The sequence below is a fragment of the Convolutriloba macropyga genome, unplaced genomic scaffold (assembly GCF_964194025.1).
Source record: "Convolutriloba macropyga unplaced genomic scaffold, txConMacr16.3 SCAFFOLD_1300, whole genome shotgun sequence".
In the NCBI taxonomy this organism is placed as follows: domain Eukaryota; kingdom Metazoa; phylum Xenacoelomorpha; order Acoela; family Convolutidae; genus Convolutriloba; species Convolutriloba macropyga.
The window spans coordinates 18576-32500 of record NW_027452991.1 but is presented as its reverse complement, the minus strand read 5'-3'; the positions used below and the strand labels follow the sequence as shown (position 1 = coordinate 32500).

Sequence of the window (13925 nt, the reverse complement as noted above, 5' to 3'; positions counted from 1 at the left end):
GAGGTGGCAAAAAAGAGTCGACATTTCTATAAAAAGATCTTACATGATTTTTCGTTAAATTCAGAGTTGATTTAAGTAATTTATGCTCTGCTAAGCTTAGATCTTGTATTTATTTTGTTGTTTCTAAGCAAAGACCCTACACACTCAGAGCTTATACATAGATTTCGCTTGAAAAATTGAATGTTTATTTTAGCCTTGATCTTAAACAAAATCAACGTTTAAATCTTACGCTCACAAAATCAAAAAAAGAAACAACGTACAAATCGATAGAAACTGTTTTGGGTTTGGGAGACAGTGGGTGCATTTGGGGGTAGGTAGAAATGCGGGTGTTATAATGCTGAGGTGTCTAGTTCAGATAGGGAGGGGGGTCGATATTTGAATCTTAGGTAGAGAGGTGAGCTTCAGTTATTTGTCTTTGGGCGCTATGATGAGAGTGAGAGGTATGGAGTGAGGGGTATGTGAGGGGTATGTGAGTGAGGGGTATGTGAGTGAGGGGTATGTGAGTGAGGGGTATGTGAGTGAGGGGTATGTGTAGTGAAGGGTATGGTGATAGTTAAGCAGGGCTGGGTTGAATCCAGTAGATAGAGGGTACGTAGGTTGCTGGGAGGTGATAGGTATAATATGAACGATTTATTCTGAAAAAAAAAGAGGAACAATTTTATTGGAAGGACAATTCTCAAGATTAGAACTCAACCTCCTTCCAGCAGTTAATAAATTATTATATTTTCGAAACTATGTTTTGTTACAATGGTCGCGGCACTAAAACCGATGTTAAAGTTCAGAAACAGTAATTATTCGAAAAGATAGACATCAAAATAAAAAAAGATAGAAGTACAAGAAAGCAAAAATTTATTATAAGATTCATTCTATGAATGTTTCCACGCTAGAACATTACAATGTTTTTTCATTGATGAGACCAGAATCCTCTTAATTTGGTTTTAAGCTGGCGTGAGCCTGTTTCTATGATTTAAGGAAAAAATGTTTACTTACTGGTGAGGAGCTGAAGTAATAATTTGAATTCATAGCAACCAAGTAACAGAGACACAGCGATCAGCATCTTGATATTCGTAAGTCTCATCTTTTCAAATAATCTCCAGTTTTGTAATTTTGGTACTTCAGACGCTTCTTGTTTTTGATGTCATTATGGAAAAGCAGTCTATTCTTTCAATTCAATTGAAATTTTAGTCACTTAACCGACTTATGTACCTGTAACAAGCCTGATAATCAAACTTTGCCGCAATTGTCTCTCTCTCTCTCTCTCTCTCTCTCTCTCTCTCTCTCTTCTATAGAATGAACTTTAGAAGTTAGTCAGCTTCAGATATTCAATCGTACTTTTTGAAATTCATGTTTCAGTCTAAAATTGATCCAATTAAAATTTCTCGCAACAATTGGAGATATAAATTTGGTTCGCTCTATGTCCGATAATATCTAAGCTCGTTGCCAAATTAGTAAAAAAGTTGAATTTCTTAATTGTAAATTGCCTGTTAATTATGCAGTCAATTGCGACAACATGATTATAGATTTCGTTTTTAATTATATCTATCCGCGAGTATTTAGATCCAATTTCAGCAAAACTTGCAATAATTAGAGAAAAATCCAGATAGAAATTTGGCTCTTTCCCGTGGGAAACTGTAAGCTTAGTCACACGTATAATCTGTTCTATTTGCTCATTTTATTGAAGAATTCTTAATGCAAATTTTTGCTAAGAATAATAGAATGTTGACCGAATTGAACAGATCTGAGTTTACAGGAAACCCATTATACTGCTCTTTGCTGAAAACTGGTCACTTTCTGTCTCGAGTTTTAAGAGCATTTGATATGATTAATATTTTTTGTGTTTTATATATATATATATATATATATATATATATATATTTACGTAAACTTATGAATATATATATATATATATATATATATATATATATATATATATATATAATTCGGATGAGCGTCTTATTTGCCAGGTAAGGTTGACGAAGTTGAAGGGTTTGCTTGTCCAAATGATTAAGAGACTATATTGATGCGGGGTTCAATTGATTTGGTTTGGACGGTTTCTGAGCCGACATTGATCGGGAAAAATTGAAAGGTCTAGGGACACTCCTGATGTGAAAACAGCCAGTCCACGGCGAACTTTTGCATGGCCACTGTGCTTCTTCTTGACCTCTTTGCTACGATGACTAACTTTTTCCTCAGTCAGTTTCTCATACGGGAGGAGCTTTTTTGTTCGTACACCCGTGGGTGAGTATTTCGTACGGCCTTGATTCCGAACTTGGCAAGTTCGCTAATACAAACTGTCATCTCGGCTTAACAGGTTCATTGGTCACTGACGTCGTTGGACTCCAAAGTTTTTTTAGTTCTGGGAATGGTGTTTGCTAGTTTTGGTTGAAAGGTACATCTAGATATGGAGTTGTCTTTTTCACTGTTGAGTCGTCATCTTGCGTCTAATTGAGCGCAATTCATTGCCGGTGAAGAATTTGTGAAAAATGCCACAATGGCGTCACGAATGAGGCTAATTTTTGCATCCGCAATTTTCTGTCCATATTTGTTTGTGACTTTTGCTTGATGATTAGGCTGGCAAGAAATTTGATCTACCATTCCCATTTTGGTATCCAGAGTGTGTTCAATGTAAAAATCAAATGGCAATAATTTGTCTATCCAACGTGTTAACCGGCTGTTGAAAGATTTGTTTGATCGACGCTCTTTCATAGTAGATAGTAATGCTCTATAATCTTTAATGACAGTAAAAAGTTTTCAAAGCCGTTACTATGTAGAGTATTTTGCATACCAGACCATTCCTAAAAGCATTAATTCGTTGATAATTTATCTTTCTTCATTATTATTAGTGAAACGCTAAGCAAGTGCTAAGCTTTGCCATCCGTTATGGGAACGCTGTTCTAATGCCGCTGCTAGTCCCAAGGGTGAAGCTTTGCATTTGATCCCGGTCTCAACAGGAGGATTGTGACGGAATTTTTTTGTTGATTTTGCAACTTGAAAATTAATAAGTTAGATTTCTGCTTCTAAATTAACATTCCATTCAAATTAAGTTTGCCTTTTTAAAAATGGACGTAAAAAGTGACGCAATCACGGTAAGTTAGGAACGGTTTTTCCTTAGAACCTACTGAACTTAAGAACGATCATTGAGAATTTTAAATCAGAAAGTGTTTATAATTGCTGATATTTTGATTTTAATCTTCAACTTTTTAACAATATTTGTAGACTAATTTAAAGTGCTCTTCTTTTGTCATTCAAGAAACAGAGTGTATTTTTCAATTCATTTAACATGTGTTCCTTAAATTTGGGAAAGTCGCTGGCATGTCTGTGAGACATTAAAAGCCCGTTAGAAAACAATAATTGCTGGTACAATTTGTACTTCTGATTTTGAAGTTGCAATGGCTTGAAGCGTGAAGTTGCAATGGCTTGAATTTTCAATGGGTCCTTTTAATCTAGTGTCGTGACGTATACTGCTTCATTCATTTGGTTTTACTTGATATTTTGTTGCATATTGTCAATTAGATTATTAACATGGCACATCTGGAATCTGACATTCCTTTCTTTAGATAAATTTTTTCAGGATATTAGAAGCAAATGCAAGCTTAACAGTTTTATCTCTCTTTTTTACGGTGATGGCAAATAGGGAAATGAAATCTTTTGTTTATTTAGTTTTGATTTATGATTTTTATTTATTTTCATTATTATTAGTATAAACTCAAATGTTAACAAAATTTTAAAGATTACTAAGAGCCTGTCGTCCTTTTTGTTTGTAAGTGTAAATTGTTTTTGAAAAAATGATTTAACTGTATGTTTGCATAAATTAAATATACAGAAGATGATGTCAAGTAGGTCACAATGTATATGGGATTTTTTTTGCTGGACAATGTTTTTACTATACTACTTGTCATGATTCATCCCAAGATAGGCCTAGTTGTGGAATGAAGTCCCTTCCGATTATTGGTTTTCACGCATCCTAAACTACCATCACTTTGAAATTTTCAACAGTCGAATCGTTGCAATTCACAGTAGTGACAATTTCACAAATTGTCTTAATTATATACTTTGAAAAAGACTAAAAATCGCTCCCCACTGTTGTTTTTAGCCAATAATTGCGTTCATCGCCATTTGCGTTTGCTAGACACTTTTGAATTAAAGTTGCCTGAATCCATCGAAGATTTAGTCTGTATGTTGCCAAACTGAAACTGTGAATTGACTGGTACATTCTCGCAATTTTCGATCACATGAAACGAGGCATACAAAAGTAAACTCTGTATCATCATAGTCCGATTCAGAATTGTCCTCGGAAAGGTCATCTTTTGCAGTTCCAACAGTTGCAGCTTACAGTGGTGTCCTCAGCATCGTTTACTCTGGGTTTGGGCTTCTAATTATCTCTATTTGATTGACGGCAAACTTCAGCAAAATCGTTTCTAATAAAGCAGTTCTTGCATATCTGCCCTTGTACAGGACACTTTTTTATATAGCAGGGGGAATATGTGCTCCAAAAACAAAGACAGTTAGGTGGTCTTTAGGAGCTTGTTTATTTTGTTGAGCGATATTTGTTTTGTAAGGTACTCTAGTTTCGTTGGATTTTGTTTCCGCTCTAAAACCACTCAATGGGCATGCAGTCGTACCAGCAGTCTGTAGTTAAATCTGAATTACCAATTCTATATTCATTGCTAATTCTAATAATTTCTGGGTTGAAAGTTTTTGAAATGGAATCGTTCCACGAAATAGTAGCTGTGAATTATCTTTTCTTGAATTAGAAAGTAATTTCTACGAATCAACTGATGATTAAAACATTTGGAAACGTAGAGCTTGCCGCTCAGTTTACTTTTAAGCTCATACAGGAGACGCTATAGAGCTGAATTTTATGACTAAAAAACAGAATGACGTTTAACATTAATTGTTGGAGTAAAGATTCTGTGTAACCCCAAATTTAGTGGCAAGTTAACCACTTTCTGATTGATTTTTCAATTTCCTCTCATTTCTTCCCGCTGTATCGCCCTGAAAGCTCAGTTAAAGTGCAAACACATTCTGTTGTGGACAGCTCTTTCCTACTTTGTTGTCAGGTACTGGCAATTTTTATGTAACTCCGACTCTACCGGGCAACTAACGACGTCAATGTTACTTGGCCCATTTCCTCTCAATTTTTCTGCGGTATCGCCCTGAACTTTCAATTAAACTTCGATCATTATCAGTTTTCGATAGTTTTTCATGTCTTTTTTCCAGTCACCGGGATTTTTGTGTAGCTCGCAATTTACTGGCCGAATAATAACTTAATATTACTTGTTCACCTTAAACTTCAAAATTAATTGTTCCGTTTGCTCTAGTTTTGTTTCTGTGGTATCACTCTGAAATGTTAGTTTAAATTCGACCACACCCTTTTGCGGACAGCGTTTTCTTCTCTGCTGTTAGACATGGTTTTTTTTGTTTAACTCCACTTTTACTGGTCAATTAACTACTTCAATAATACGTTTCCTTTTTCTTTCCTTTCTTTTTGCTTATCGCCCTGAAATTGCCATTAAAATTGGACTAACTTCTGTTGTGGACAGCCTTTTCTTTCTTTGCTGTCAAACAGGGGCACTTTTGTGCAACTCCGATTTTACCGGGCATTTAACGACTTCACTACTCCGTGTCCTCTTTCCTCTCAATTTTTTCTGAGGTATCGCACTGAACTTTCAATTAAAATTCGACCACACTAAGTTGTGGGCATTTTTTCATTCTTTGTTTTCAGACACGGGCATTTTTTGTGACTCTGAGTATACTGGCCAACTGCCTACTTCAATACTTCTTGTTCTGTTTCCTCTCAATTTTTTCCTGCGGTTTCGCCCTGAATTTTCAGGTAAATTTCGACCACACTCAGTTGCGGACAGTTTTCCATTTCTTGGTTGTCGGGCACGGACATTTTTGTGTGACTCCGACTGCACTGGCCAAATACCTACTTTACTACTACTTGCTCTGTTTCCTCTCAATTGTTTCAGCGGTATCGCACTGAACTTTCAATTAAACTTCGACCACACTCAGTTGTGGGCAGTTTTTCATTTCTTTGTTTTCAGACACGGGCATTGTGACTCTGAGTAGACTGGCCAAATACCTATTTCAATACTTCTTGTTCTGTTTCCTCTCAATTTTTTCCTGCGGTGTCGCCCTGAATTCTCAGGTAAATTTCGACCACACTTAGTTGTGGACAGTTTTTCTTTTCTTTGTTGGACTGGCCAATTAATTACTTCAGTATTACTTGTTCCCTTCGTCTCATTTTATTCTGCAGTATCGCACTGAAATTTTGGTTAAAAGTCGACAACACTCTATTGTGGAAAATTTTTTATTTTCTTTGTTTTCATAGACACGGGCATTCTTTTGTGACTCCGACTGGACTGGCCAAATAACTACTTCAATTTTATTTATTTCCTTTCCTCTCTTTTCTTTCTGTAGTCCCGCTTTTAATTTTCAAGATGATTTCAACCTCATTCAGTGACTGACAGCTTTCTTTTCCTTGTTGACAGACACGGCTATTTTTTGCTTATTTCCGACTTTATTATGGCCAATTAACAACTTCAATATTACTCGTTCCCTTTCCTCTCAGTTCTTTGTGCATGAAATGTAGTCCACTGATTTCTAATTGGCCCCGTGCCATCTTAATCTTTAACTATACCCAACTCATCTATTGGCCAGCAAACTCGACCTCACCGTCTATGTTTGGCTTGACGACCGCTTCAGTTATGCCTATTTGATGATGTTTTTGTTGACCCGTTTTTTGATGGATTGCATTTGCGCGTGTTATTTTGTGTGAGTCTAATAAGTGCACTTTCAGCATCCAATAACTGTTCTCTGGGAAAGTCCATTTATACCCATATGAAATATTTTGAAAGCCGTGTAGTCAAATGTTCTTTTGAATTATAGGTCTTCTTTGTCACTTATGGCAGTTTTTTAGTAATGGCTGCCACTCTTTGGTCAAAATTCTCCACTGTTGTACTCCTTCTGTAGCTCATTTGCGGCTTTTTGTTCTTTTTTCCTTTGTTTTTTTGTTGTGTTTTTCATACGTATGCAAACTGATTGCTGAACCCATATTCATCGCTTTTTTGTTTCAACCTTTCTAGATGAAAGTTTAGGATCACATGTCAGTGATTTTCCTCAATCTCGGCAAGTATTTGATCGTTCCGTCTCATTTTGAAATCTTTCTCAGAATGGTGGAAATCTTGCCTATCTTCTGGGCCAACGTTCATCTGACCGGGTCTTTTTATCTAACAATATGTGCTTCCTTTCGAGCCAAATTCTGTTTCTTCGTTTTGGTTTTTGTTGCCATGTTGCAATTCATCAGCTAATTTTAGCGCTTTCTTCGGTTTTACGAGCTTCTTAGAGCAGTTCACTTTGAAGTTATTTATCCTGCAGATTTGCAGTAAAAATATCTGTGAGCAGCTCAGCATCAAGGGTTCCTGAATTGTAATGTTCTTCTAATTTCACACTAATTTCTTCCACAAGCACCAACAAAATTGTTTCAGGGACTATTTCCTGTATCAATATACACCATGTAGATAATCTAGAGCGAATGTAGCGTTTTTCTTGGTACATAAGTGTGGTTTAGTTTGGTCCATATCGAGCTCAGATCTTCGACTTGTAAATCTATATTTGGGAAATTTGGTCATACCCGGGTCGAGGTTTTTGGGTAAATTTTTGTAAGAAATGCGGTGAATGCGGTGAATTTTCGTAAGAAATGCGGTGATTGCGGTGAATGCGGTGAAAAAAAATAATTCACCGCGTTTCACCGCATTTCTTACGAAAATTCACCACCAAATTCACCGCATTTCTTACAAAAATTCACCGCATAGACTATTATGGCAAATTAATGTAAGAAATGCGGTGAATGCGGTGAATGCGGTGAAAAAAATAATTCACCGCTTTCTCTCAAGCGGTGAATTATTTTTTTTCACCGCTAGATGCGGTGAAAAAAATAATTCACCACATTTCACCGCATTTCTTACAAAAATTCACCGCATTTGCTTTCCAACGTTTACTCAATATGATTTAAATTCACGAGAAATGCCAAGGTAGTAAGTGACAGTTGGGGAAGTGGAGTAAGCAGCTGAAGGCATGAAGGAGGTCAGAGGATCGAACCCGTGTGGGGACGATTCTTTTTTGTAAGAATACTGAGAACGCGGTGAAAAAAAATAATTCACCGCGATTCACCGCATTCACCGCAAAAAGATGTAAGAAATACGCGGTGAAAATTATTTTTTTTCACCGCATTTCTTACGAAAATTCACCACCAAACCTCGACCCGGGTAATAAAGGTTTATATAATGTTTTGTTTATCTAAAGTACAATACTGACTTCGACTTTAGAATTGCTTCATCCTATGGCTTAAAATTTACCACAATTCACGTGTCCCTGATAATTTGGCATCGTTCTTGCTCCAACTGTATTTTCCCACTGTATTTCTGATTTCTTGTTCTTTCTTTTGCGTTGCTCTTTCTTTCTTTACTGCTGTTTCAATTGCTGGAGCATTTAAAAGATGAAAAGTGACAGGATTTTACCGCTATAGGGTCGATTCCTTTCCTTGCGAGAAACCCGAGACTGAATGTAGTTATCCATTGTCAAAATTAGTCGGGGGAAGTTTGGTGCTCCTCTCCAAAATTGGCCCTACGGCCAAGGTGGATTTCAAATTTTAGAATGTGACTTCGCCATATTGTAAATAATTGAGTTGAAAGCTATGTTGCAATTGAGTTTGAAATTGAATTTAACCAGAACAGCAATATAAATATGTAAAATAATAGATGTTACTGCCTGGCGGGCATCCCAAAGAGACTTATGTCTCATCGAGTGGGTAGCCCAGAAGTATATTGGAGGAGACCTAACGCATGTAAAAAACATATCTAGTAAATTTTGATTTTCAAAAAAGTAAAGGAAAGTAAAATTTTTCGTCAAAAAACTGTCAGAAAATTGTGAGCCCATCTGAACTGTCGTTGTAAAGATTTTTTTCCGTTTCTTTATGATACCGTTCGCTTGGTAAAATTTCTTTAGTTGTATTCCGAGTTACTCGTCTAGCAAGAATTTCTTTCTTATTGAGTAGTTTATGAACAGATTTGTCTGCCCGTTGCAAAAAGAGTTTTCCGAAAATTCCGGATACATACAGTTCAAATATGTTGAGCAATTTAATTCTCCTCATTATTGATTGAACGGAATCAAATTTCCGTTTAAAAAAAATTGCTCGAAAAATTCTCTTTTGCAGATTGAAAACTTCGTTCAGGATTGTTTTAGTTGTACAGGCATAAACAATAAGACCATAAGTTTTTACAGACTTGGCATAGCTTTCGTATAAAAGCAGTAACTGATTTTTTGTAAAGTAGTTTCTTGTTTTGTACAAAAGTCCGCAAAAACTTGCTCATCTGTTTCGCTATTTTTTCGAAATCAGTTTTGTAATTCAGTTTGTGGTCTATACGGATGCCTAAGTACGTAACTTCGTTTACGTTTTCCACATTTTCACATAGAAAATCTGTCTTCAAGTTTTCGCGTTTTCCGAAATTTATGAAGCTGCTTTTTTGTCAATAATTGTCATTTTATGCTCTTCAAACCATCTCCTGGTTTCCTTAACTTCATTATAGAAAGAACTAGCGTTCTGCTTTGCAGCAGAGTAAATTGTAGTATCATCTGCAAACAGACTGGTTTTGTTTGACTTACAAATTTCCGGAAGATCAAATTGTATAACAGGAACAAAAGTGGACCCAAAACTGAACCTCGCGGAACGCCATAGTTTAACTTCAATTTCTGTGAGACAGAATTATCGTATTCAGCGTACTGGTGGCCATTCTCAAGAAAACTCTTCATTAAATTCAAAAAATTCCCTCGCAATTTTTACTTTTCAAGTTTTTTAATCATTTTTTTATGTCATATGGTATCAAATGCTTTTTTAAATAACTGAAACGTGCTAACCCTTTCAAACTTTCTTCCACCGAATTCCTCAAAAAATCAATAAAAGAGATCAAATCGTTTTTGCACAATTTTCCTTGTTGAGATCCAATCGATTTTTTTTATTATTTTAAACTTTTTTAATGAAATGCGTCATCGTATTAAATAAAATTTTTTCAAACACTTCTGACAACGAGCTTAAGAGACTGATGGGTCGGTAACAACTCGGGTCAGTCTTTAAACCATTTTTTGAACAAAGGTTTTATTTTCGTCAATTTCCATCCGGAAGGAAAGTAACCAAGGTTAATACATTGATTAAACAATTTTGTTCGTGGATGTGAAATGAGTGAGACGAAAATTTTTACAACAATTTTGTTACTGATTCCATCATGGCCAGACGATGCTTTGTTTTACAGTGATCTAATAGAAGCTGAGACTTCTTTTTCAGTAACAGGTGACATAACTCTGCACAATTTGCATAACAAAGCAAATGTCAGTTTCATTGAAACTCGAAGCTAAGTTTTTGCCTATGCCAGCAAAATAATCGTTGAAAATCTCGAGATTGATGTTCAATTCGACTGAGTTTTTGGCAGTGCAAAATTCACTGAACGCAGAAAGAAGGTTTTTGTTCTTTTCTTCTTCCTTTTTAGTAAGAATCTCAATATAGCACAGAGATTCATTTCTGATAGTTTTGGTTGCAAGGTTGCGTTTTTGCCGATGTTTTCTTCTGAAGGATTTTCCAACCAATTTTTGAAAGCATTGCTTTACTTTTTGATCATGTTTTTCAGTTGATTGGTCATCTATTGAGATTTGCCTTTAATTCTTAAGGTTCTTAAAGGTGCAAACTGTTCAATACAACTGAGAAAAGTTTCTGTTAATTCTTTGATCTGTCCACCTACATAGTTTTATTCCATTTTTTTTATATTTCATAATTTAAACATAACAAATAGTTAAAAATTTTTCACTATCCGCCAATTTATTAGGTTTTCTGTATAAAATTTTTATGACACAATTCTTCTCAGTACTTTTATTAGCTCTGATCAAAAGAGCATAATGATCTGAAATATCAGTTCTAACCGTGTTGCAAGTAAAAAAAACTTATCATTGAGAATATTATCAATACATTTTCACTGTTTATGGATACGCGAGTTGCAAAATGGTTCTGCAGATTTCAATTGAAAGATTTTAGCAGATTAAAAAAATCTGTTTTTGTGTAAGCCCAAAGAGTCAATGTTGAACTCTCCACAGACAATGCGATCTCTTTTGAGATGATGAATAGTAATCAAATAATTTTCAAAAGGATCTAAAAAACTCGAGATTGCAAATGTTGGTGATCGGTAAATGACAGTTATTTTTTGTAGCACATGTTTTAAATTAATTGTAATTGTTAAGCCTTCAATTTGATTACCAAGATGTTTAACAGTAAAGTCAACATTTTTATTTAAAGAAATGTGCATCCTCCATTTTTTTGGCCGCTTCCATCATGCGCTACTATATTAGAAGAATCATTGATTTTATAAAGTGAAGTCGGGTCGTTATCTGTTAACCATGTCTCACAGTGTGCAATTACTAATTGTTTGGTTGAGAAACCTTCTATGAAAGCGTTCAACTGCTCATGATGGGATCGCAACGATCTTATATGCAAAAACAGGAAAAAAGCGTCCTTTACTCTTTCAAGCTCGTTCTCCTCAATATATATCCCGTTATACGTTTTCATCATCATTATCAAAGCTAGAACAAAAATTTTGCGGCAAAAAGGGTTTGTTAGTGAGAGTTTCAAGCATCACTCATTTCTTGCCATCAACATAAGTATCAGAAATGGTTTTGAAATTTATTTCGCTGTTTTTTTGCTGTTTTTTTATGAACCCAAAAAGCTCTTTAACGTAGTCCAATACTTTGTCACTGTCATCTGACATCAGGCGAAAAAGTTGAATAATATTATTATCTGATACAGGACTTATTCGTGTTCGTTTTCGTGCTGGTGTAAGCGGCGGTCTGTCCAATGGTTTATAGTTCCCCGGAAAACTAAATAGCTTTTTCGGGATAAAATGGTCTTGTTGAATTTGTGTTTCCCCAGTCATGAGTATACTTTTATCTGCTTTAAAGTAATCATCAACATCTTGCTTACATTTTAGTTTGGTCGTAGCTTGCTTCCAATTGTTCGAAATTTCTCACCAACTTTTATCAAAATTCTGGTTGACTGTTATTTGTCTGCGTTCTGAGACCTTTTGCAAAAGCGTAATCTAAGAATACTTTATCGGCTTTCAAAATCCTTTCCTCCATTTGCACACTTTTCCCGTTCAAAGGATTTAAAAAGCAAGCAAGAAATTTTTTCCGTCACCAAATTTAGTTTTTCTGATAGTTGTCCACTATCCGTCCTAGTTCATGACGGGCAACTAAGTCCCCTGATGTAAATTTTCACATGTAGCACATTTTCTATAAACTCAATAACATCCGTGGTAACGTCCTTGTTTGACAAAAAAGGTAAATTTCGAAAAATAATATTATGTTTCGAAGTATATATTTCGACATCATTCACTTTTTCACGGAGGTATTCAATCTCATTTTGCAGTCGAATTAATTGCGCGTCCTTAGTTTTTAGGTTTTCAGATCGCGCGTTCTTAGTTTTTAGGTTTTCACATATCGTGGAGAGAAACTCTTTCAATTCTGGGTCAAAATTAGAACTCAATAGTTTATCCGTTAAAACAGCAGTCGAAGTTATAAAGTTGTTCAATTTGATTTCGTTACAGGTGCTTTAACGAGAGAGAGAGAGAGAGAGAGAGAGAGAGAGAGAGAGAGAGAGAGAGAGAGAGAGAGAGAAGCGACTGACCTTCAGCTTTGCATGAATATGCCTTTTCGGAACCTTCGGGGTTGTTTATTTACTCTACGATATTCTATCAGTAAGCTAATCAAATATAATCATCGAATCTTTCGGAGGAGTAAATATAACACAACTTGAGTTCATTGCTCGAAACATCAGCAAATTGAGTAACGTTGAGAAATTTACGGCTAACATATAGCAACACGTGGATCTCCACCTCCAGACCAAGTAATTTTAGGTTACATAAACGAATATGGGAACCAACGCTATGATCCCGTACCGAACTCCGAGTCTATATCAGTACTGGGAAAGTCTAAATCCAAGTCTTAAATGTGTTATGATCATAGCTCTGAATCAGTATTGATACTTAGGCTTGGAATTAGACTTTCCCAGTACTGATATTGACTTGGCGTTAAGTACGGTATACCTTTAACAACTTTAGGTAATTAAATAATAATTACATGCAATAGTCAGTGAACACAGTAAGCACATACCCCAAGTTGGTTGGTAGATATTTTCCTGGTTGAGAACCAGGAAAATCTCGTTTTTTTTTAAATAAAATAAGAAATCGTCGGTATCTTTGTTATATTCTAGCCAAAACTGACGAAAGTCCTTATGATTTTTCAGTCGGTAAGGTTGTTTTTGTTTCGCATTCAATAAAAAAAATGATTCCTTAGTGAGACGGGTTAAAATTTTTTTTATCTAAATTGAACTTTTCGATCTACTTATTGGCCGCAAAACACAAAATGTGGCTTGCCCAAGAAGCGTCAGAATATGCTAACAATTGATAAAAAATGAATACTCTTAAGTTAACTTGCAATTGAATAGTGTGGTGGTGATAAAAGCGAGACTTCAGAAACGGTCTGTTAATTTGGTTCGATTTTACTTAAACATTTATCAGTGCACATAACATGTTCTGAGTGCACGTGAACACATTGTTTTGTAAGTACGCTTTTACAGTTGTTCCCATAGCTTTAACCAAAAAACTTAACCAAAGTTATAGTTTTAACAAAAGTTATAATTTTTATACTTAAAATGGTCAGACCAAGTTCTCGAGTTTTGCCAAAGTTAGCCTGGAGCTTGCGTATCTAAAATCAGAAACAAAACTAAAAGCAATAGATAAAACTCACTTAGTTCACGTTGTAGGCTAGCACAGAGCGAAAACAACACAATTATTGTGATGATACAGTTGTGTCTTAACTGCAGACAG

The 13925-nt window shown here is 35.4% G+C and overlaps 1 protein-coding gene across 3 annotated transcripts in view; it reads right to left on the bottom strand.

Moving 5' to 3' along the window:
• LOC142357962 (alpha-(1,3)-fucosyltransferase 4-like) overlaps positions 1-13576 on the bottom strand; it is an 18441-nt gene extending 4865 nt beyond the window's left edge. The window contains exons 1-2 of one of the 3 annotated variants that reach the window (XM_075409445.1): positions 13498-13576; positions 991-1113 (exon numbers count right to left, since the gene is read on the bottom strand). In XM_075409445.1, the coding sequence (XP_075265560.1) occupies positions 991-1078 (88 nt within the window). In that variant the 5' untranslated portion in view covers positions 1079-1113; positions 13498-13576. Of the gene's footprint in view, positions 1-990; positions 1123-13497 lie in introns of all 3 variants that reach the window. The other 2 variants (XM_075409448.1, XM_075409447.1) reach the window with 2 other exon arrangements.
• Between the last annotated feature and the right edge of the window lie 349 nt (positions 13577-13925).